Below are 22,080 nucleotides of genomic sequence, written 5' to 3' on the forward strand. Positions count from 1 at the left end.
TACTCATTAGCAGCTTGACAAGAAAACTGTTACAGCTGAGCAATGCTGACAAGGTCTCATCGTAGTAACAACAACAGGCAGATAAGCTGCTGCGTTCCTAACGCCCTGATGTGGTCACGCCATGTTCCCTCCAACAACACGAACATGATAAATCAATACGCTGTAACCATTTTTTTAAACCATGGGTCTCCAATCTACGGCCTGCGTTGCCGTAAACAACCCACAAACAACTCGCATAAACAACTTACAGTAGTATCAGCTGACCGCCATGTCACTGGTGATTTGTATCCTCTGATTGGACAATGTGTGACAAAGTCTACCTATTTTTAGAAGATTGGGATGGAGGGGGCAACAAAAAAAATAATCACTAACATACTCTACAGTCTGGGCTAGAGGAGTTCGGCCCTAGCAGTTTTTTTTCTCTTATACAGAATAGAAAAAATAATAATAATCTGCAATAAGACATTTTTTTTACTGGCTAAAAACTTGATGTCGATACTAGAACATCCATCCATCCATCCATCCATCCATCCATCTTCTACCGCTTATCCGGGGCCGGGTCGTGGGGGCAGCAGTCAAAGCAGGGACGCCCAGACTTCCCTCTCCCCAGACACTTCCTCCAGCTCTTCCGGGGGCATTCTCAGGCCAGCCGAGAGAGATAGTCCCTCCAGCGTGTTCTACTGTAGGTCTTCCCCGTGGCCTCCTCCCGTTTGGGCATGCCTGGAACACCACCCCAGGGAGGTGTACAGGAGGCATCCGGAACAGATGCCCGAGCTACCTCAGCTGACGCGGCTCTACTCCGAGCTCCTCCCGAGTGACTGAGCTCCTCACCCTATCTCTAAGGGAGCACCCAAAGCTCATGACCATAGGTGAGGGTTTCTTCACCACAACAGACCGGTATATCGACCGCATCACTGCAAAAGATACACCGATGATACTAGAACAAAAGAATAGAAAAAGAATTGAGGGCTTTAGCTATTCTAGCCCATTATACCTACCAGCCTCCCATGGTGTTTTCACCCTAGGCTTATTGTAGCCTGTTAATAACATATCGTCATTACAGATCCTCAAAAGATAAACTTCATACAAAGCGTCCAGTGGGGTTCACTAATCTGGCACCAGAGGACATTTGGCTCTGAAGCTTAGAAAACTAGCCTCACTGAACTACAGACAGTTTATTGGCACAGCTATTATATATTTTTTTTTTCCAAGAACTCAGCTGATATACATTACAGGGCCTGCATCCGGGCTAGTTGATGACCCCTGGTTCTAAAGAAACAAACAGAGTATGGCCTGGCATCGAGCAGCGCTTGTTATCATTTCAGAGATGTTTTTTCTAAAGGTTCCTTCATCTTCGCACCTCACTTTTACACGCACAAAGCCCCTGTATTGGGTTACTCTTTCCCACAGAAACTGTGCTGCTTCAGTGTTGTTTTGGACACTATTTTAATATCGGACACAAAGCTTATCCTTATAGAGGTGAGATCATGTAGCCGAATTGCGTGATCGCGTTACCCCAGAGACAACGGCCTCGGTAAAAACGTGCTGCTGAAGCCTTTTCTTCCTGTGGCCTTTATTACAGCGACTGACCTTCAGAGTAATCTTTTGGGAACACGTGCTAGGAGAAGGTCTTTGAAATACGAAATGACGGCAGTCAGGAAGTCGTCCTGTGGGGGGAGTGATTACCCGTGTGACTTGGTAGATAAGGAAATCGAGAACTTCCAAAATACGACAGAGCCTGATTAAAAAAAAAGAAAAAAGCAAGAGACCCATTAGGGGTAATTCATTATATTCTTTTTTTTTTTTAAGACTCAAAAGTTTTTAAATGCAGTTTATTTACAGCATACGCAGTCCAAGGAGGAGTAGAGTCGGGGTTTCATTACACCACGTGTTGTATACGTTCGAATATATTGTATAAATATTATATATATTGTTTAAAAAAAATAAATAAATCTCGAATCTTGATTCTTGCCCAATCCGAACATACGTATGCTTCCACGTTTAAAATGAACCATGACCAAAGATTTCTAAACTATTCTCCATGAAGACTGGATGGTACAAGAGCTTCTTAACCTGTCCTTAAATAAGTACACAGTAAGCATGAAGAAGTCTTAATTCTGTTCCATTCTACCGAAATCTGGAGTTAAATTACAGCTGATCTGTCTGAGAAAGCAGCTATTGAGAGATGACATCATTTGAAGTTCGTGGGTTGTCTGTTGTTGACTCTTTGCAACATGCTCCGACACTCACCTTGAAGCCGGGCGAGTTCATGACGTCATGCCGGACAGAGAGGAAGGAACGCAACTAAATCCCTGATATCAGAGCACAGCTTCTAAATACGTTAGCCGATATTGTCTGCTGATATTCCTCGTGACGGCCTTAATTATTGACGAGCCACAGAAGCAGATGTGTCCTGTAGCTGCAAGACATCGGTGCCTGATGTGGTAATCACAGACAGGCTCTTGAAACACCCACATGGTTTCAGTACCAAATTAACGTGGATACTTTAACGAGCTGAAAGAGACCTTCATATATTTTTGTGTTGCGACATTAGGATCACAAGGTTCTCTCTGCCTGCTGACCATAATACTAGAATTTTAAGACGAGACATAAAACACGACAAATATCAAAAAAGTGTCGAAGACTATTTTCCCCAAGAGAGCAGGTTTTTTTAAAAACCGTCAGTCGTGGTATTTGTGCTTCAGTGGGAAATTAACTTCTGGGAAATTGACAGTGTGTGCACAGGTGCCCTATCACTATGGTAACAAGAAGCTTTTTTTTTTTTTCTCTCCTTTTCTTTCAGTCAAGCACTCAAGATCCAAACACACGACATACAACGCACAGGAAAAACTCCACACACCTCCACGCTCGCACACTCCCTGTCCAGCGATTACCCAGGCTAAACCAAAGCTGGTTTTAATAAGTAAAGCTGTGCTGGAATGCTGGGGTATAGCAGCTGCACCACTGCACGTCACCTAACCTAATGTTTGTCACTAGGGCAACACCTTTAAAGAGTTAGTTTACCTTCAGGCTAAGTGACGCAAATACAGCCTTTGTCAGTTTTTCGAGTCTGGGATTGACACAAAGATCAAACAGCAAACTACAGCAATGCCGCGTGACCAGAAATACTGTTGGGTGCAGGACAGTATTCATAACAATACCGCGTCTCAACCTGTCTGAGGCAATCTCAGATGACCTATCCTTTAGGATATCTGTTCGTCGTGCGTGCAGACCGGCAGCTTGTTATAAGTGACTTTAGACATACCTGTTATTTAGCTGTGTTCAAGGAAAAGTTGTAGCACATTTATATCTCAAAAACAACACACAAGAGCTCCAAAACAACTGACTTCTGTACCTTCTGTTTTACATGCATCTCATAAATATTTCGGATATAATTGCAAAAAAAAAAAAAAACACCTCCCTGTAAATCGTACACACTCTGCTTGCACGTTTACAACAAGATGTTGGCAGCAGAAGAGTATTTTTAAACTCTCCCAATCTGGCAACCCTGTCATTAACTGTCCAGTCCCCTGCTCCTCCTACACTAAAATTGTGAGCATGGGCCAGAGAAAATCTTGCCCCTAGGGGCCTCTATAAACAGTGTGTTACCGTTACCATTTCTGAACACTTAGTAATCAACACAGTAATTAGTACTTTAAAAAGAATTTTAAATGTATAGGAGTTGGACGACTTCTCCAGCTGCCCCTATGAACAAGCCACAACTGGATATATATTCAATATGTGGTCATGTGACATTAATAACAATGAGAATTTTGAAAACAAAGTAGTGGCCAAGAAATCAGTGTGTACATACAACTGGTGCGTTCTGGTTAAAAACAGATGTGGCTTACGTGGGGGGGTTTTAAATGGCAGCTGTGAAGATAGAGGGATGTGAGCCGAGCAAAATAACCTGAATAGTGCTTTTAATGAGAAGCTTTTAATGCGATGAACACGACTGCAGTCAAATATCATTAGGACTGTTGTTTCCACTGTTTCAGGGGACAGTTACATCCTTCCTTACATCCGTCTGCTGTAATGATGTTAAAATGAAATCTAAATATGCTGACAAGGTTCCCAACTACTTTTGACCTACTGTTTAAACACCACCACAGAACATCCAGGCTTTCATCGGGTTAGAGTCACACTTTCGCTCTCTCTCTCGTGCGCTGCCCTTCGCTCTCCGTTCCCCTCCATCCCACACTCTTTCTTTCTGGTCTTTCTGTCCTGCTCTCTCCTTGTCCTGTTCCAGTCTGTCCCCCTGTTCTTTCTCTCCCTCTGTCTCTGTTCCCCTGTTCTTTCTCTCCCTCTGTCTCTGTCCCCCACTTCTTTCTCTCTCCCCGCCTCCCACTCTGTTTTTTCTCTCTCTCTGTCTATCCCTCTGTTCTCTCTCTCTCTCCCCCTCTCTCTCTCACTGTTTTCTTTCTCTCTCTCTTTCTCTGTCCTGCCATTCTCTCTCACTCGCTCGCTTTCTCTCTGTCCCCGTTCTGTCTCTCTTTCTCTCTGTCCCCGTTCTCTCTCGCTTTCTCTCTGTCCCCGTTCTCTCTCGCTTTCTCTCTGTCCCCGTTCTCTCTCGCTTTCTCTCTGTCCCCGTTCTCTCCCGCTTTCTCTCTGTCCCCGTTCTGTCTCTCTTTCTCTCTGTCCCCGTTCTGTCTCTCTTTCTCTCTGTCCCCGTTCTCTCTCTCTTTCTCTCTGTCCCCGTTCTCTCTCGCTTTCTCTCTGTCCCCGTTCTCTCTCGCTTTCTCTCTGTCCCCGTTCTCTCTCGCTTTCTCTCTGTCCCCGTTCTCTCTCGCTTTCTCTCTGTCCCCGTTCTCTCTCGCTTTCTTCCTGTCCCCACTCCCCCTCCCCACTCTCTGCCCCCCCCCCAAAAAAAACAGGATTCTGTGAGCTCCTGTATAGAGAGTAGAGCAGACGGCACTTTCTTCGAGAGTGTTACTCCGACATGTGACGTAGCATAAACAGCGGTGTGTAAAGGTGGGCTTGGCTAGCTTGACGTGTCTCAGCGTGTCCACGTTTGGTAGCTCTTGTGTGAAAACTGGTTGGTGAGTGAGAAGTGACTACTTTGATTTAACTTATGCAATTATACCTGTAATTAACCTGATTTCGTTCTCTGCGAGAATCCACATTACAAACGTCTGGGCTTAAGGAACAATAAAAGAGGCAGTTTCCTGTTTAAGTAGCTGGATCCATGATTAAACATCCCAGGGCCTTTGAACTGCTGCTATGCTACCATCTATACACTGTTTAAAAGGACAATGTGACCACAACAGATGGCCAGTATTTGTCCATCTATCTTCCTGTAAAGTTAAACAAGCAATCCAGGCGATTGACAAAGGGGGTTAATCAGCACAGGGCAGCTCTATAACTGCCTCTGTGATACTTACAAAATGTCCAGCCAGTCCTGCAGTCCCAATGGTGTCTCCAATGTCCTGAGAGTCGCCCATGGCTTGGTGTGCTGTGTGTGTCTTTACGTTTGTGCTTTAGCCTTTTTCTCTTTTGCTCAGACTCTGGGAGGTTTCGGACAGCATAACCTGAAAGAAGAAGAAGAACAACAACACTTGTTGGATCTATTCAAAGACAATCTGCGTTCCTACGACAATAGAAAAAAAAACGTCTGCATTCTGCCTGTACGACAAAAAGAGCTCGGAGGTTAAACGTGTGCTTTTTGGTTGCGTTCATATTCAGTTCTTTGTATGTTACATGTTTGGACAGGATTCATGCCATCGGTCAAAAGTATTTTAGAGAGATTAGACTGATTAAAAGGGCAAAAGGATCCCTAGACATTTTGCGGTTAAGAAAAAAAATATAAATGACTGCAGGCTGCTTAATTGATCCAAGCACTACAAGTGGTAACATATTGCATCACATGCCTCAGCATTTATTTGCTTAGATCTGAGCTCGGGCAGGTTTTACAGTTGCTCACCTTCAAAGACAAACAGCACCAACAAAACAGAATGAAAGCATGCAAAATACCTTGTGCTCTCTTACTGTAGCTTTCTATCTCACAAACAACATCAAACATGCGTATATTTAGGCACAAAGAGACTCAAGACACACAATACAAGTCACCGGAGCAGGTAAACCTGGAAAGTGCCCTCAGACAAATAGCTAATGTTTTACTGTAAGATCTAATCGACTAGAAATCATGTTCAGTACCACGGTTGAGACGACAACTACAGTAGACGTCCCAACGTTCGGGGTTAAATGGTGATAAACGCACAATGAGGTGGATCATTTAAGGATATACGGTGATTTACAGGAGATGTTGTGTTTCAGGGTGAAAAGTTTCAAGTGCATTATATAATCCCTGGAGACATGTTCAGACGTAGACGTGCTCGGCTCTGTGAAATGCAATTATTAGGAATTAAGAGAAGTGATCACTGAGAAAAAAAGTCTCGCTCTTGGCTAATTTTCTTTTAGCCTTAATATTGAAACTTTTGGTGTGAGAAGTAAGTGAGCAAGAAGAAGAAGAGGAGCATCATCAGAGAATCCTACGAGGGAGAATGAGTTAAAGAGAACAAAAAAAAAAAATCCCCAAGAACATCAGCATTTCTAATACAGCAGTATAAAGATCATGATAGGCATTTCCTCTACAAATGCCCAGGTTGGGTAAGTCTTGGGTAAGTCCACTGTATCTTTTTAGGGGAAGTCGTTGCCTAATGATTAGAGAGTTTGATTCCTAACCCTAAGGTTGTGAGTTCGAGTCTCGGGCCGGCAATACGAATTCTGAGTATGGTTCACCGTACTTAGCCGTCACGTCACTTCACTTCTTGTTCCTGCTCTTAGATGACATTAGTGGAACCTGCTTTGTCTTCTTCTGCCTCGGAGTTCGGTGTGTTGTGCACGCTGAGATGCTTCCCTGCACAACACGGTGTATATCCGAGTTACCGTTTTCCTTCATTTCAACTCAAATCGATCAGAAAAATCTCCTCTGATCATCGGTGAAATGAAATAGCTCCAACCTGCAGAACTGATACTCAAATGATGAATTACACCCTAGAGCTAGAGCCCAAGCGCTATAATTAAAGTTAAGATCAAACATCATAATGAAATAACATGGTTGTTGGTGCCAGACATCCTTGTCTAAGCGTTCCAGGAACCGGGAGAATTTTTCAGGCACAACTAAAGACTTACATTTTACACAGAATGACACAAAAAGCCCCTCCAGTGAGCCTCGGTTCTGAAGGTGGACAGAGGAAGGAGAACGATCGGATTGATTTGACCTGCCAGGAAGGCTACAGTAACTCAAATAAGCACTCTATACAACCGTGGTGGTCAGAAAAGCATGGGAACTTTTCAGGAGTCAGGAAGAGCTGTGTTTCTCATGCTTCTCAGGCTACTAATCAGAAAAGTGGTTTGTCATCCTCAAACCGAACAAGCGTTGGAACAAATTAACGTTCTAATAAATTGGGCCTGTGTGTGTGTTACGAGCATTTTGCGTTAGCATGAATAAACAACTCCTAATGGACTGGTAGAAAGAATGTCATCTGAGGTAAAGAAAGAAAAAAAAGAAAAAAGGATTTACCCATCTCTCCATCTCTCCTTCTATTTTCGTATCCGTTATCAAGTAACGAAATTCAGAAAGTAAATACGGTTCCTGTATTTCTGACTCTTGCATGCAAATCATACAAAAAAGAAAAAGAGAAAAAGCGCTGAATCATCCATAGTTCTCAGGACAAGCCAAAGTCACTGCGGGTTTGATTTTTCCCGTGTAACAGCAGAGCCTATTCTCGTTTCCAGTCTATGATCTGCAATGTGATAGAGGACGAGAGAGTCACATTCCTCGCACTCACGGCTCCGAATCAAAGCTGCTTTAACCTGGTAAAGAGGTCCGACCCGAGACGTGGCTGCAGCTGCTAGACTATTTTTGTACGCGGCTTTTTCCTGGCAAAAAAAAAAAGGAGCATAATTCATATCAAGTCGAACAGGAAACATTCTTTAGGTCCGGAAGAGCTGTTTGTGTTTCTCAAGCAAATAGAGAAGTACTTTGACAACAATATTTATCTCTTGTCTGGTGAAGCTGAAAGAAGAAACACACACACACACACACACACACACAGACCAGTCTGTGGAAATGTAATGAGAGACACAGACAGAGACACAGACAGAGACACAGACAGAGACACAGACAGAGACACAGACAGAGACACAGACAGAGACAGAGACACAGACAGAGACAGAATCTGAGAGACAGACAGAGACAGTGATAGTACAGCCTGTCATATAGAGAGAAAATCGAACCGTCAGCACAGAAGTTGACACTATCACTCACAGAGAAGAAAGAAAAAAAAAGGTCCCGCTCACCTTTAAGTGCTTACTGCAGGGAGCCTACAGCCACAGCGGTCATTGTAGTGCGATGGCAAGCCTACTGTAATCCCGTCCGGGCATGGAGCAAGAGAGAAATAGCAAGGGGTGGGGCAGATAGAGGGGAGAAAAGAACGTGATTGGAGAGTAGTGGTGTTTTCCCGTCTCGTGTCATGCCCTACCCCTACACATTATCCCCATATTCCCACACTCAACCCATATCACTCTGACACACATGCACATGCACACTGTTCACTCCTCCCACCCCTGCACACACACACACACACACACACACACACACACACACACAAAGGCTTCCTCCTTCTGACTGACATGTGACTACATGACTCGGCTCAGAGCTTTAAACTCTTAAAATCTCTCTGTCCAGCCACCCACCACCCACCCACCGGCAAAGACACACGATCCTGATGTCATGTCTGAACCTTCAGACTCCTTCCGTGCATGTACACACACTTTCCCTGAACTGCTCACAAAAGGCAGGACGGTACAAAGTGTAGCTCCTCGCACAAAGCACCGAACTCGATCCTCCCTGCGTTGATGTCGACTTAATCCGGCAAAATGGAGCATCCATCCAGGAAGAGTGCAAGAGGATCAGCACGAGCAAAATAAACCTTCACCTTAAAGAGAGTTCCAGAACATTTTAACTCCATCGGTTTCCAGCTGTCCGGAGTGCAAATTCTTCTGCCATAAGAAAAGAATGAGCTGATCCTCAATCCCTGGTGATTTACTCTAACTTCCATCACTTTTTTCACTTTATTACCGAACACTGCTTCAGCACACAATCCTAGATTATCCTATTTAGCCCAGACGTCTAGCGGACCGTTACGTATGATTATACGCTACTGACACGCCAAGGATGGTACTCAGTGTTCACCGTATTTAGAAGCATCAAGCGCTTATCTACAGAACGTATCGAGAACCTGAGGGGAAGGACAGAAAGCAGTTCTGACATGCAGACAGAACGTGATCTTTGTCACTGGGACTTAATTCCGTTTCTATACAATTTAGGCTTTTATACGTTTTAGAAATAAAACGTATAAATCTAACGCTTGATTAAAACAAACTCAGGAACACTAAACTAAACCAGGGTGGTTTTAAATACAGCTTCCTGCATTACCAGAACTTAATATATATTAATGGATGTATTATGTATGTGTGTATGTATATATTTATATAATTAGATATACGTTTTATTCCCTACATAATCCTCTTGATTCACCTCCCAGCAGACACTCGGTGCGAATGACCCGAGACTTGCGATTCGTTCGCTTCTCTGTGAATAAACCTCTAGGTGGTTTTAATTCACAGAAACGTAATTTGACTTCTCTTTTCTTTACTTCCCAGTGGTCAATAACTAACTTTGTGGACTGCGTGCATGAACACATTCTCACTGCACTTGAACTCCAGCTCGTGTGACCCAACATGATTCATTTATACTGGTAGAATGCTGACAGAGAGCTGTTTAACCTAGAGCCTAAACTAAAAAGAGGTAAATGAGGATCTTGGGTTAACCCTTTACGTGATGGATAAAAACATGCATCCTTAAGTAGAGTGGTTGGTTGCTATAATTTACTGCCATATCAGCTACTGAGGCTATCTTCATGGCAAGAACGGTTAATAAGAACTAAAATAACCTAGAATCACAAAGAAATAAATACAGACAAATATAGACAACTTATATGAAATTTTTTACATTAATATAGGACAGAAACTCTAAAACCTTCTTAAGTAGAGCGAGATTCTTAAATGTTTACAGCATTTTTGGCGACTTCTTATTTATACAACTGAGCAGTTGATGGATAAGGGCCTTTCTCAAGGGCCCAGGAGGTGGCAGCCTGGTGGTCCTGGGATTTGAACTCACAACCTTAACCACACCTTAACCACTGAGCTACCTTTTCTTAAAATTGAACACTGAACACTCCCATATTTGGAGACAGATTTTAAGGCAGCAGAAGAAGTAATTTGATACAACTCCCAAAGCCTTAGGAATATAATTTACACACAACACAGCGGTCAGGTTCTTATTTGCAACATCTCGAGTTATAGGATCGAGTTCCGTATGCGGTTCTCTATATAAACAAACGTGTTTGACACTAAACACAAATGTTTTCCTATGAAGCTGAGCCATACTTTCCTGAAACAAAACGTGTGGATACAGAAGGATCCGAATCAAATCAAAAAGCTTCCCATCAAAAACAATTGCTGCGAAAGAGCGGGAACTTCTAGTGCAGCTGAAGCATTGAATGTTGATAAACGAATTCAAATCCGTGTTATCATCTTACCTGCAGCTCACTGGCTGGTTTTTCTGGATGGGACGGCTGCTTTGTGAAGCATTTGAACCAACAGAATTCTGCAAGTCTGATTTGTTCGCTCGAGGTAAAAGACAAACATCTTGAACATACAGAGTGGACCATTTTTACCTCGGAGTAGAAACGAGGTTTTTGTGTCAGCTCCACGTGTGCTACTCCGTGCGTTCTCCTGCAGAGCAAAGTGGCGTCGTGTGGAAATGCATCACTACCTACAAATCTGAGGCAGGACTTATAAAATGCATTGTTATTTATTAAGTCAAACAGGCCAAATCGTACATCTCTACATGGCAAAAAGCCACGCATGTGACAAACACACTGTGGTATTGCACTGAAATACTCCTTTAACCATTAACATTTAAATTCCTCAAACAGAAATCACGGTTCATGCTTCCAACATTGTTACTCTTAAAGCATATGGTAACCGTTTTGTAGCACCAGCCCTAAAATATTACATTTTCCCTTATACAGAGTACTGTTTATTTTAGCCTCAGGGGACTCAGTGTCCTGCTCAGTTTCAAGTTCTTCCTCTTGACACACTGCAACCAGCTCGTGAAGCTTCTGATACGTTGAATCAGGTGCATAAACACAAAGAAAAGCAAACCTTTGACCCATGCAGGTCAGTGGAGCAGAGCACCTCTGCTGTGGACTATGTAAACGTCTAATACTTTCCCACCACCGTCAGAGTCCAAGCCTAAACTCACAACCTATCTCTCAGACATGAAGATGTCAGGGGTATTATTGCATGGTTTGGATCTAAACTGGAGCTCAAGACTCCATGGTTTAAATTACTGTCTGGTTTTACAAACATTCCAACGATTTAACCAGTCATAAAAATGAAATACACAAACAAAGAAGCCTGTGACGAGGGGGAAACCATCCAAAGACTCTTGACTACATCATCGTTTGGCCATGATCTCTCACATAAGCAGCGCAAATAGCCATGACTTAGTGGCTGAGCTACAAAAAGAGCATTCAGTTAACTGTGAAGTGAACCGGGCTGAATAATCAGGACACACAAAGAACCTATTTTTAGCTGTAGGCACAACTCTAGTCCTGAAGAGAGGGTCAGAGTCATGGCCAGTGTGGTGATTTTCCTGCTCGAAGACTACTAAACTAAACCTGGTCATTAGCTTTTCAATGGTGCTGGAATGTTCCATCAAAGCTATATACTTTCAGTATATACACTAGATGATCCAAAGTATGTAGTCACCTGGCCATCACACTCATGTACTCTTTTTGAGCATCTCATTCCAAGTTTATTCCCTCTTCACCATGAAAATAAGTAAGTTCCGCTCTTCAGGGAAGGCTTTCAACTTGATGCTGGAGTGTAGCTGTTGGGATTCACGTTCATTCAGCCACATGAGTGATCGGACCTCAACCCCACTGATGACCTTTTGAGATAAGCTGAAAATCTGATCTGACTAATGCTCAAGTTCTTCCATTCCAACCTTGGCAAACATGTCTTCATGGAGTTCTCTTTGTGTACAGACACACCAGTCATGCTGGAACATGTTTGAACTTCTTAGTTCCAGTGAAAATAAATTGTAATTGCAAACAAAGACATTCAAGACATTGCTGTGCTTTTAAATTCCAAATAAATTACATAATTTAAGTTCTTTCCTATTGTCTCCCTAAAAACATGCGGTCAGGTGGCATGGCTGAACTTAATTGCTTGTGTTGCCCTGTAATTCCTGCCTCAGGTTGAGTTTTCCTGGGATACACACTGTATAGTCAGCAAGTGCAGGATAAATTAAGATAGAGCAGATACACTAATCATCCTTAATGTTAGAACCACTCCATTAATATTGTGTAGGTCTTCCTTTGGGCTGCCAAAACAGCTCCGATTCATCACGGCATGGATTCCACAGGATCAGCAACAGCAACGTTCCTGTAAGCCGCAAGGTGTACTCGGACTTGAGGATCGGACCAGACGAGCTAGCCTTTACTCCCAACGCACTCAGCGCTCTCAGTGAGCCTTGGGTGTCCATGACCCTATCATGGGAAACATGTTGAAACATGCTCTGACAGTTGTCCAGCTTATCACAGTTTGACCCTTGTCAGAGTCGCTCAGATCCTTACGCTTGCTTATTTTTCCTGGCTTCTAGCACATCTACTTTGAGAACCGACTGTTCACTTGCTGCCTAATAAAACCCACCCGATGACAAGCGCCACTGTAGCAAGATCATCCATGTTATTCACTTCAACCCTTAATCCTATGGCTAACTGATGTAGACAGATGGATGTACGGGACCTTAGGGACCCCAATGTACCTTTAAAACTTTACTCTACAATCTAAGTAAAGCTACAAAACATGCACAAAAATGTTACCACCTCAGCAAGAGCTGAAAATCCTTTGTTTTATCCCTTTATTTCTGAGGACTGAGCTCCTAATGATTTAAGCATGTTGGTGTAGATAGATATTGCTCCATAAGGCACACACAGGTCAGATCAGATCTAAATTACATTAACTGCTCCCTGAGCTGAATCTTAAATATGTATACACACACACATTTTCTTGAGTTTAACCATAAACAATAAGAACAGCTTTTGTTGTAAATACACTGATCATCTGCACATGGACTGACTCAAACTCCTGAGACTGAAAATGAACTCATGATTTATTTCTGTCACACAAACTATGATTCAGGCTGGTTAATAACCAACATCCTCCTACAGAAGGGTTTTTTTTTGACGGGGAAGCGGAAAATACAGCCGGTATCTTTATTTCTTCATCTGACCTGTTGCTCTGGAGCCTGTAATACTGACTGCAGCCTAATCAGTGGTTGGACCTTAATGTGCTGTAATTATGAGCACCATTAGCTAACGGTGCGAGACTCTTACAGACAGACACACACACACTCTCTCTCTCTCTCTCTCTCTCTCTATCACACATACACACACACACTCTCTCACTCTCTATAACGCGCACACACACACACACACACAAAACCTCTCTCTCTCTATCACACACACACACCCTAAACAAGGGGCGCATCAGCAGTCGGTTAGTGTTATATCTAGTGCAACAAAGAAACACCATGGCTTTCCTCTCACACTGGTACACACAAACACACACAAACACAGAGAAAACCGCGACATTTGTGGCAGAATAAGGACGAAGCGGAAATACTGACCGTGAGAGCAGCTGTCTGGCACACAGGAGCCTTTGTGGTGTTTTAACTACAGCCTTTTCCCTGTGGACGCTTTTTATTATAAAAAAACAAGTCCAACATTCATCAGAATCTCTCCGTGTTAGTAAAAAAAAAAGGGCCGGGTTCAGACACACATAAAACAACAGCCGAAATAGAGCCGAGAGAAGGAACGACGGAGAGAAAAGTAAACGTGGCTGAGCAGGAGGTCGGGCTTCGACACGTGGATCCGAAACACGTGGATCTGAATCCGGATGATTAGGATGTGAGAGAGAGAAACTGCGTTATTACAAACAGCCTGGTCTAAAGACTCGGACTAATGGTCCAAATGTCCCCCGAACCGCCATAAAAATCCACGGAATCTTCTCGAGGCTCGTTTTCCGTGTGTCTGCCTGCGTGAGCTTTAAACTAGCTCACTGACACCGAGAGAAAGTCTGAGTGACTGAGAGAAGATACAGCAGGGCGGGGGGTGGGGGTTAAACTTAGGGCAACCACTGGAGGGGGGCAACTTGTGGAAGAGGAACAATTGGGGGGCATCTTGGGGGGGTCAACTTGGGGAAGAGGAACAACTGGGGGGGCATCTTGGGGAAAGCAATTGGTTGGGACAACTGGGGGGGGCATCTTGGGGAAACAAATTAGGGGGACAACGGGGGGGGGTCAACTTTCGGAAACTACTTGGGGGGGGTCAACTTTCGGAAACTACTTGGGGGGGAGAAACAACTGGGGGGGGGGTCATCTTGGGGGGGAGAAACAACTGGGGGGGGGGTCATCTTGGGGGAGAGAAACAACTGGGAGGCATCTTAGGGGGGACAACTTGGGGAAGAGGAACAACTGGGGGGGCATCTTGGGGAAAGCAATTGGTTGGGACAACTGGGGGGGCATCTTGGGGAAACAACTTAGGGGGACAACGGGGGGGGGGTCAACTTTCGGAAACTACTTGGGGGGGGTCAACTTTCGGAAACTACTTGGGGGGGAGAAACAACTGGGGGGGGGGGGTCATCTTGGGGGAGAGAAACAACTGGGAGGCATCTTAGGGGGGACAACTGGGGGAAACCTGCGGAAACTACTTGGGGGAGAGAATCAACTTGGGCAACTGGGGGAAGGCACTTGGGGGGGCCTCTTGTTTCATTTGAGACCCAATGAGAATAAGAAATAAAAATAAATGAAGTTATTTAAAATGTTTAGTGTTCGGGCTACAGCAGTAAACAGCATCTTATAGCGCTATCATGGACCAGTTTATACGATAGATTATAGCCTAAAGACTTCAACAACTTTGAGTTAATCAGTCTGGAAAAATGATGAAATATAAAAAAAAATGTCAAGGTTTTATTGTCTCTTTAGATTTAAAGCAATTTATATTCTTATTAAATAGATTAGAAATGTATTTCTTTTCACACTACCTTCTGGGCATAACACACTACTTTTTACTTTACAAATTAGCAAGATGATTTAAACTTCTAAAAGTCTAGACATTTAAAAAATAAAAAAGCATAAAGACGTGTTTTTGTCTTTCAAAAACCACTCGTTTCATTGAAGTTCTCCTGCAGTTCTCCTTGTGATCTGTTTGTTTTTAAACAATGATACTAAAAAGCTTGTGAAAATAATGAAAATATGTGACTCTACAGAATATTACACTGTTTTAGCACGTACATTCCAGACATAGCAGTGACTCCTTACTAAAACAAGTCAATTATTACAACAACAAAAAAACAGGATACACCAGGAATTTAAAAAAAACTTCACATAGTTTAAAATGAATAAGTACAGATCTGGTCCAAAGTCTCAGGATGTCAAAGTTTGGCTCAATCATACACACAGTCTCTGGGATCCCAACCCCAGTACGCTGCTCCTCTGGGAAGCAAGCAATAAATATGATTATCTTCATCCACACTGTAAAACTCCTACAAGAAGCACTTTTACACAAATTCCAACTGATTCCTTGCACAACAAAGGCATCTCACTGTAATGTATATTATCTGTAGCTGTGTGTAATCATCCATCCTGCTCACTTGATCAAGACACTGAACGCCAGAGCCATTTAATCTACTTCCGTATAATCGATCGGCCAGAAAAGGGCTGCCGGGATGAGAACCGGTGGACCAGTGGAAACTTTTATCGAACTCCTAATCTGCATAAAACTCTACTTGTGATTTTTGGCATTGGAAGGTTAGAGACTTGGAAAGAAGAGAAAGAAAATGAGCAGAAAAATAGCAGAAGGTGAAAGCATCTGTGTAAACGTAAGCAATGAATATACCATTGTTTTTAACTCCTAGTGTATTTGATTCTTTTTTTTTTTTTTTTTTTTTACAACCAAACAAAGTGGGGAAAAAATCCAAAACACTGTTGGAGATTGTCCATGTTACTAAGTAAAAGGTTAATAATAAAGTTACCAAAAGTTTGGTACTTTAAAAAATGTCTGTGACTTTTTCCTATTCCAATGAATCTTACCTTGATTAGGACATCTTAGATGAAGATTGTGTTTCTTAGGAGTCACAGGACCTTGTCTTGGGAGCAGGACCAGGCTTTAGTATCTAACCTTCATACACTGCTGGTGCTCTTAGGAGAGTCACTTGAGTCTTGATTAGGGAACACTTTATAAAGAGAAGCATGCTGGGGTGTGTGTGTGTGTGTGTGTGTGTGTGTGTGTGTGTGTGTGTGTGTGTGTGTGTGTGTGTGTGTGTGTACATGTTGTTCTCGTGTATGTGTGTTAATTGGTTAGCTTTTAAATCCCCAGGGAAGGAGGAGAGAGACTGGGAGAACAGCAACAACAGCAAAGTTGCATTGCAGAAGCAAGATTAGCTGTTAATTTCAGTTTATTATGTCATTGTGGATATGTTTATGCCTGGTTACACACTAAGTAATACCCTGACGTGCGTGTGTGTTAGTCACATGATATTGTTGCAAAACTGCTTGTTTTTTTTTCGGCCCTTGTTGATCCTTACAATAATCCAAAAAAAGCAAAAGACAGCATCTGTAGAGATCCTGCATATGTAGCACAAATGTTCTGTTATTTTAACCCCAAAGCCTTTTCCTGCTATTGTGATCCTCTTGTTTCATTTTCTTCTATCTCTGTGGAGTGACATTATCCTTTTATATTCAGCTTCAGTATAAAAACAAAAGGGAATAAAAATATCCTGTACCTTTTCCCCTATCGGTTAAAAAGCATTCTTTAAAGTGACATTACGCCAATAAGTACAGATGATTTATCCGGACAGATAAGTATTCCTAGAAATTCAACACAAACCCTAAGATACGTGCCTAATGCCTAATTCAAATTTCTGCTGTGACTGATTTACTTTAATGCATTGTAAGCAATACAGCAAATGGAATGACCTTGAACATGTAGTGTGATAAAGACACACACTCGTGTGTAGTTTGTCACATGAGTGCATCGTTACAGCTGTTTTTCCCATGAGCCTTAAAATCCTACCTCACCTTTGCTGAGAATATGAACAGTGGGAACACATGTTTTAGTGTTGATAATAATCACCAACATAAAAAATAATACCCAAATAAAACCGATAATTAACTCATGTTCGAAAAGCATATTGACTGAATCGTCACTGTAACAATAAACAGTGACTCACTAGTGTTATAGAGTGGGAAAATACAATACAATATCACATGGGAAACGTTCCTTGGATTTTTAATGATACAGAACGACTTTTTTGTTAGAACAGCGCACGGTACACTACACAAACACTGTGAGCAAATAATAAGACTGAGGCGCGGCAACGTTTTGAAGCAAACTCATCAGGACCCCCTGTGTTTTTAATATTCATTTTAATTTGTCAACTCCTGTCAACTTAATACAGCCTACCTTTATAGTACAGCTGAGTGAACGAAGGGATTTACATTCAATACACTTACAAGATTACTTCAAGGAATTTCATGAATAGTGTTTGTATTCAAAGTACAATGCACAGTTTTCCGGCAGTGCTTTCTTTCTTTCTTTTTTTTAAACCGCTCAGAATTCAAGACCACAACATCTTTTTCCCGGTGCAGGCTCCTTAGACTTACAAGTAAGGTAGAATACAATCCTAAGGTCTTTGCTTAAACACTTAGTGGCTCACTGGCAGTGCTTGGAATTAACCGCTCCATCTTCCTGTTAGAGAACCTTTCAGCCATGGTTCACAAAGTGGGGTCCATATACATGTGTATTCAAGGGGTAAGTAAGTGTAGGGCATTTTTTTTAATCAAATGACAGTGGTGGAGATTGCTCTAAACAAGTAGCAGGGGTGGGAAAAGTACTATAACACATTCAAATCAATATCTAATAGTAATCTTAAATATGTGTATTATATTAATCTTTATATTATTCTTTATAATAACAGATTGTTCTATGGTCATGTTCTGTAAAGCTGCTTTGAGACAATGTCAATTGTAAAAATTGCTATACAAATCAATTTGAATTGAATTGAATTGAATTAAAAAATAAAGACAAGGTATAGATAGAGTCCGACAAAATATTACTTGCTAACCAGCGAGAAATGTACTGAAGTGAAAATTAAACAAAAAATTAAAAAAAACTAAATGTAAACAAAATTTCATTGGCATTATGAGAGGGGAAAAAAAGTTTTTTAAAAATAACTTTAAAGGACTAAAATCAAATGTAGATAAACCGTACAAGTATTCACGGTCAAAAATACTCAAGTATAAACAGACCAAAATAATATTAATATTATAGCGATGAAGTTTAGTATCAAGGGTGCATCATAGCCGTAAGCCGAACTGACTCCTATAAAGTCCGTACTCCTAAAACAATTATACAGCAGTTAATTCCAGTCCACTAATCTGAATGGATAAGCAGCGTTCCAAGAGTGTTGATATTTAGTATAACCGTACTGGTTCTTCACTTCATTGCTTGCATCACCTTGCTTATTCACACTCACTACATGAAATCCCAGTCATAGGGTTTTACATTGAAATTCCTATCACACTTATTCCATGATGTCAGTACTACAGGGAGAATTTGCGTTCCACAGAAACACAGAACGCTTTTAAAAAAAAACATTAAAAAGGCATTTTTTTTTTGGTTGCCAATGCAAAAAGAAACTAAATATTTTGGTCATGTTGGGTGCGAAAGGTCAGTTAGTCAATGTTAGTTCATAGAACTGTTGTATAAAACATGTTTGTACTGAACATCACACCAAATCTTAGCCGTCCTAATGTTCAGTACATTTACCCTGCAATGTTAGCATACACATAATATGCAAATGTACATCTGGATAAATGGAGCAATCAGGAACAAAAAACTTTTATGATTATGGTATACAATTAATGTAACAGTACACAGAACCCCAGCTTTGTAAATCCTTAACTGCTGCAGTGCCACCGATTACTCAAGCCACAATGCTACGATCATGTTACGAAATGTTTAGTGCAAAAACCTAAAAGAAAATAAAGTGAAACCTAACCTCACTCACTCACACACGCATACATTCCACTTCAAACCAAATTAAACAGACAGTGATATTTCTGTTATCATAAGAAGTTGTTTGATAGTACAGTATCTGGTCAAAACTTGAAAGTCTAAATGAATTTATCCATCCATACATCTTTGTAGTCTATCCCAGGGCCCTCATGGGGCAAGAGGCAGGGACACCCTGGACAGGAGATCCACACTATAGACAATTAGCAGCTCAGTGGTTAAGGTGTGTGTTCAAACCCCAGGTCCACCAAGCCGCCACTGCTTGGCTTCTGAGCAAGGCCTTTAACCCTGTATTTAAGTACACATATGTTTACTCCAATGGCAATTAGTTACACCATAACTAATGCAATTAATTGCCATTGGAGTCAACCTGTGTCTACTTAAATACACCTGTTCTTGAAAGACTCTAGCATCTGTTTAATGAGAATTTCATGAACCATTAAAACAAATGGGTGGAACGGTGGCTTAGTGGTTAACACACTCGCTACCTATCTCTAGGGATGAGGTTTCAATTCCCTCCTTGTGTGTGGAGTTTACACGTTCTCTGGTGTTTCCTGTAGGTACTACAAGTCCATTTCATTTCCATACTGTACTGTTCAAGGGGGTGAATACTTCTGGAAGGCACATGCAGCTAGTATCTTGATTTTTATGGTGCAGTTTCCATTCATTAATGGAAATCAGCTCTGCCTTAAATGTTGGGGAGTTTAAGCGCCGTTAGTTGCATGCAAAGCGTAGTACCTGGAAAAAGCATTTCAACCTGGCACTATGTACTCCATCATCTGACATCATCCGTGTGCTTCTGTACACATCGATCATGCGATATATACAGCCATGATGTGGAGTTTGTCACAGACCGCATTACCATCCTCTCAAGATTCCTTGTGAAGATGGCTAAAATGTTACATGCAGTCAGGGTGCAAACTCCATTCCTCTCTTTTCCCATGTTGAAAATTAAACAAAGGTCTAAGGACGTTCACAGCAATTCCCACTGACATTTCTGTAAGAACTTGCACAATACTTGTAGAGAGCACTGCGGAAAGGAAATTCTTGGACATCTACAAAAGACAATGTTTTAAGGAAGGAAGAGCGTGAGTTCGCTGAACTATTATAAAAACCACAGCAGAGGAAGGAATTAACAGGTTTTTGGCACGTCCCTATGAATCTTCATTTCCTTACGTCCACACAGCAGTTTAACTGGTAATTACATCCTCTGCTTGAGAAGAGAACTTGTCCGTGAGAGTTATTTTGGCGCTAAACAACAATCTTGAAGTTAACCGATTTAAAGACTGGGAACTGAAACAAATCAATCCTCGTTGCCATTGTCATAGACAAAATAGTGAGACATTTAAGCCCTTAATTATTGCTCTGCAGGTGTTAATACGATATGCTGAGAAAGGTGAGCGGCAGGACGCTTGATGCACACAGTGTGGTCTTGTTATGCCCTTGTGAGGTAAAGAGGGTGATGGGAACCTGTGCTGCAGATCAACAGAGCTCAAGACCTGATTAAGGATCTCATAAAGAGAGGCTTATAGCTCGTATCTGGATACAAATGCACCGTCACAGCATGTTTCTCTGGGGAATGAGGAAGGATAAAGTTGCCGCATCGTCACAGAATTAAATTGATCTATTGTGCACCGTCTTGAGGCTTTACATACTAGAGCTTGTACATGAGACCAAACACAGAAATGGTTCACAGGGATCTAAAAGAAAATTAGAAAGTCCTTAACTGTACAAGAAATAGCATGAACCCACTCAGAAAAATATATCCACATATATATAGGTGTGATAGATAGATAGAACTTGAATAATGGTTATAAATGTATGCAAAAAAAAAAAGATAAAGCTAAATGTAAAAATCAGACATCTTGTCTGTGCGTCACTGACCCCTGGATGTCTTCTCCCCCCACAATGAGAATCGCTGATGTAGAACATATTCACAGTGATTGAGAGTTCACATCACATGCCTAACACTCTACATATGTTATGAAGATTCTTATTTGTCGAAAACTGCTTATGTATAGAAAATGTTTCACAGCGATTAGTTAAAGATCATGACCTCTTCAAATGGTGCAGGCAATGACGAACAAATGAGCTAACGGTTAACCCGTGCCTACTGAACTCTTCATCCAGGAGCAGGTCATGTAATTGCTGGTTATAGAAAAAAAAAAAAACTAAAACTTTTTCATAAACACAAACAGAATTTAATTAACATATGTACATTTTCCCCCTGCTCTAATCCTCCAGGCTTATACGAGTCATTAAAGGAAAAACCCACCTTGCCTCGTAACTAATGATCTTCAGTGTTGTTTACAGACATGTTCATCTGTTTTCTTTTAAGCCTACATAACTGCAGTTTGACGACGTGCTGACGGTAGAGTCAGTAGGACTTAATCTAGTGCTTAAGAGTGATGCAGCAGTGCTTTAATCCTCAGTCTGTCCAACTGTCTCACCTCCTTACCTTTAAAGCATTTGGCAGTCCTTATCTAGAGCAACATATATATTTAGCTCAATTATACAACTTGGCAGTTGAGGGTTAAGGCAGCCTGCAGTACTGAGATTTGAACTCACAACCTTTTAAATCAGTAGTCCAACTTTTTAACCATTGAACTACCGCTGCCCTTCTTCATCATACACACAGCTGAAAACACTTCATGTCGATACCTCAAGCTTGTCATCTTGCACGTCACCAAGTAGCCGAGTCTCTGCTAGAACTCTGCAGAACCGCGTCACATAGTTACAATATCAAGTATTTCGTTTCTCCCACAATGGATTTCTCATCATTAAAAAATGGTGAATGAGAAAAGAAATTCTTTTTACTTGTTAAATAGCATTGTTCTTCACTAGCAACGTTTGTGACGTTAAAGCGGCT

At 41.7% G+C, this 22,080-nt stretch overlaps 1 protein-coding gene across 6 annotated transcripts in view; it reads right to left on the reverse strand.

Moving 5' to 3' along the window:
* slc4a2a (solute carrier family 4 member 2a) overlaps positions 1–16,382 on the reverse strand; it is a 32,622-nt gene extending 16,240 nt beyond the window's left edge. Inside the window, exons 1-3 of one of the 6 annotated variants that reach the window (XM_027169018.2) lie at positions 16,229–16,379; positions 8,302–8,365; positions 5,382–5,528 (exon numbers count right to left, since the gene is read on the reverse strand). In XM_027169018.2, the coding sequence (XP_027024819.2) occupies positions 5,382–5,441 (60 nt within the window). In that variant the 5' untranslated portion in view covers positions 5,442–5,528; positions 8,302–8,365; positions 16,229–16,379. Of the gene's footprint in view, positions 1–5,381; positions 5,529–7,522; positions 7,853–8,301; positions 8,526–13,765; positions 14,219–16,228 lie in introns of those variants that run through there. The other 5 variants (XM_027169016.2, XM_027169020.2, XM_027169019.2 and 2 more) reach the window with 5 other exon arrangements.
* Positions 16,383–22,080: the final 5,698 nt, after the last annotated feature.

Source organism: Tachysurus fulvidraco, chromosome 1 (genome assembly GCF_022655615.1).
Source record: "Tachysurus fulvidraco isolate hzauxx_2018 chromosome 1, HZAU_PFXX_2.0, whole genome shotgun sequence".
Taxonomy (NCBI): Eukaryota; Metazoa; Chordata; class Actinopteri; order Siluriformes; family Bagridae; genus Tachysurus; species Tachysurus fulvidraco.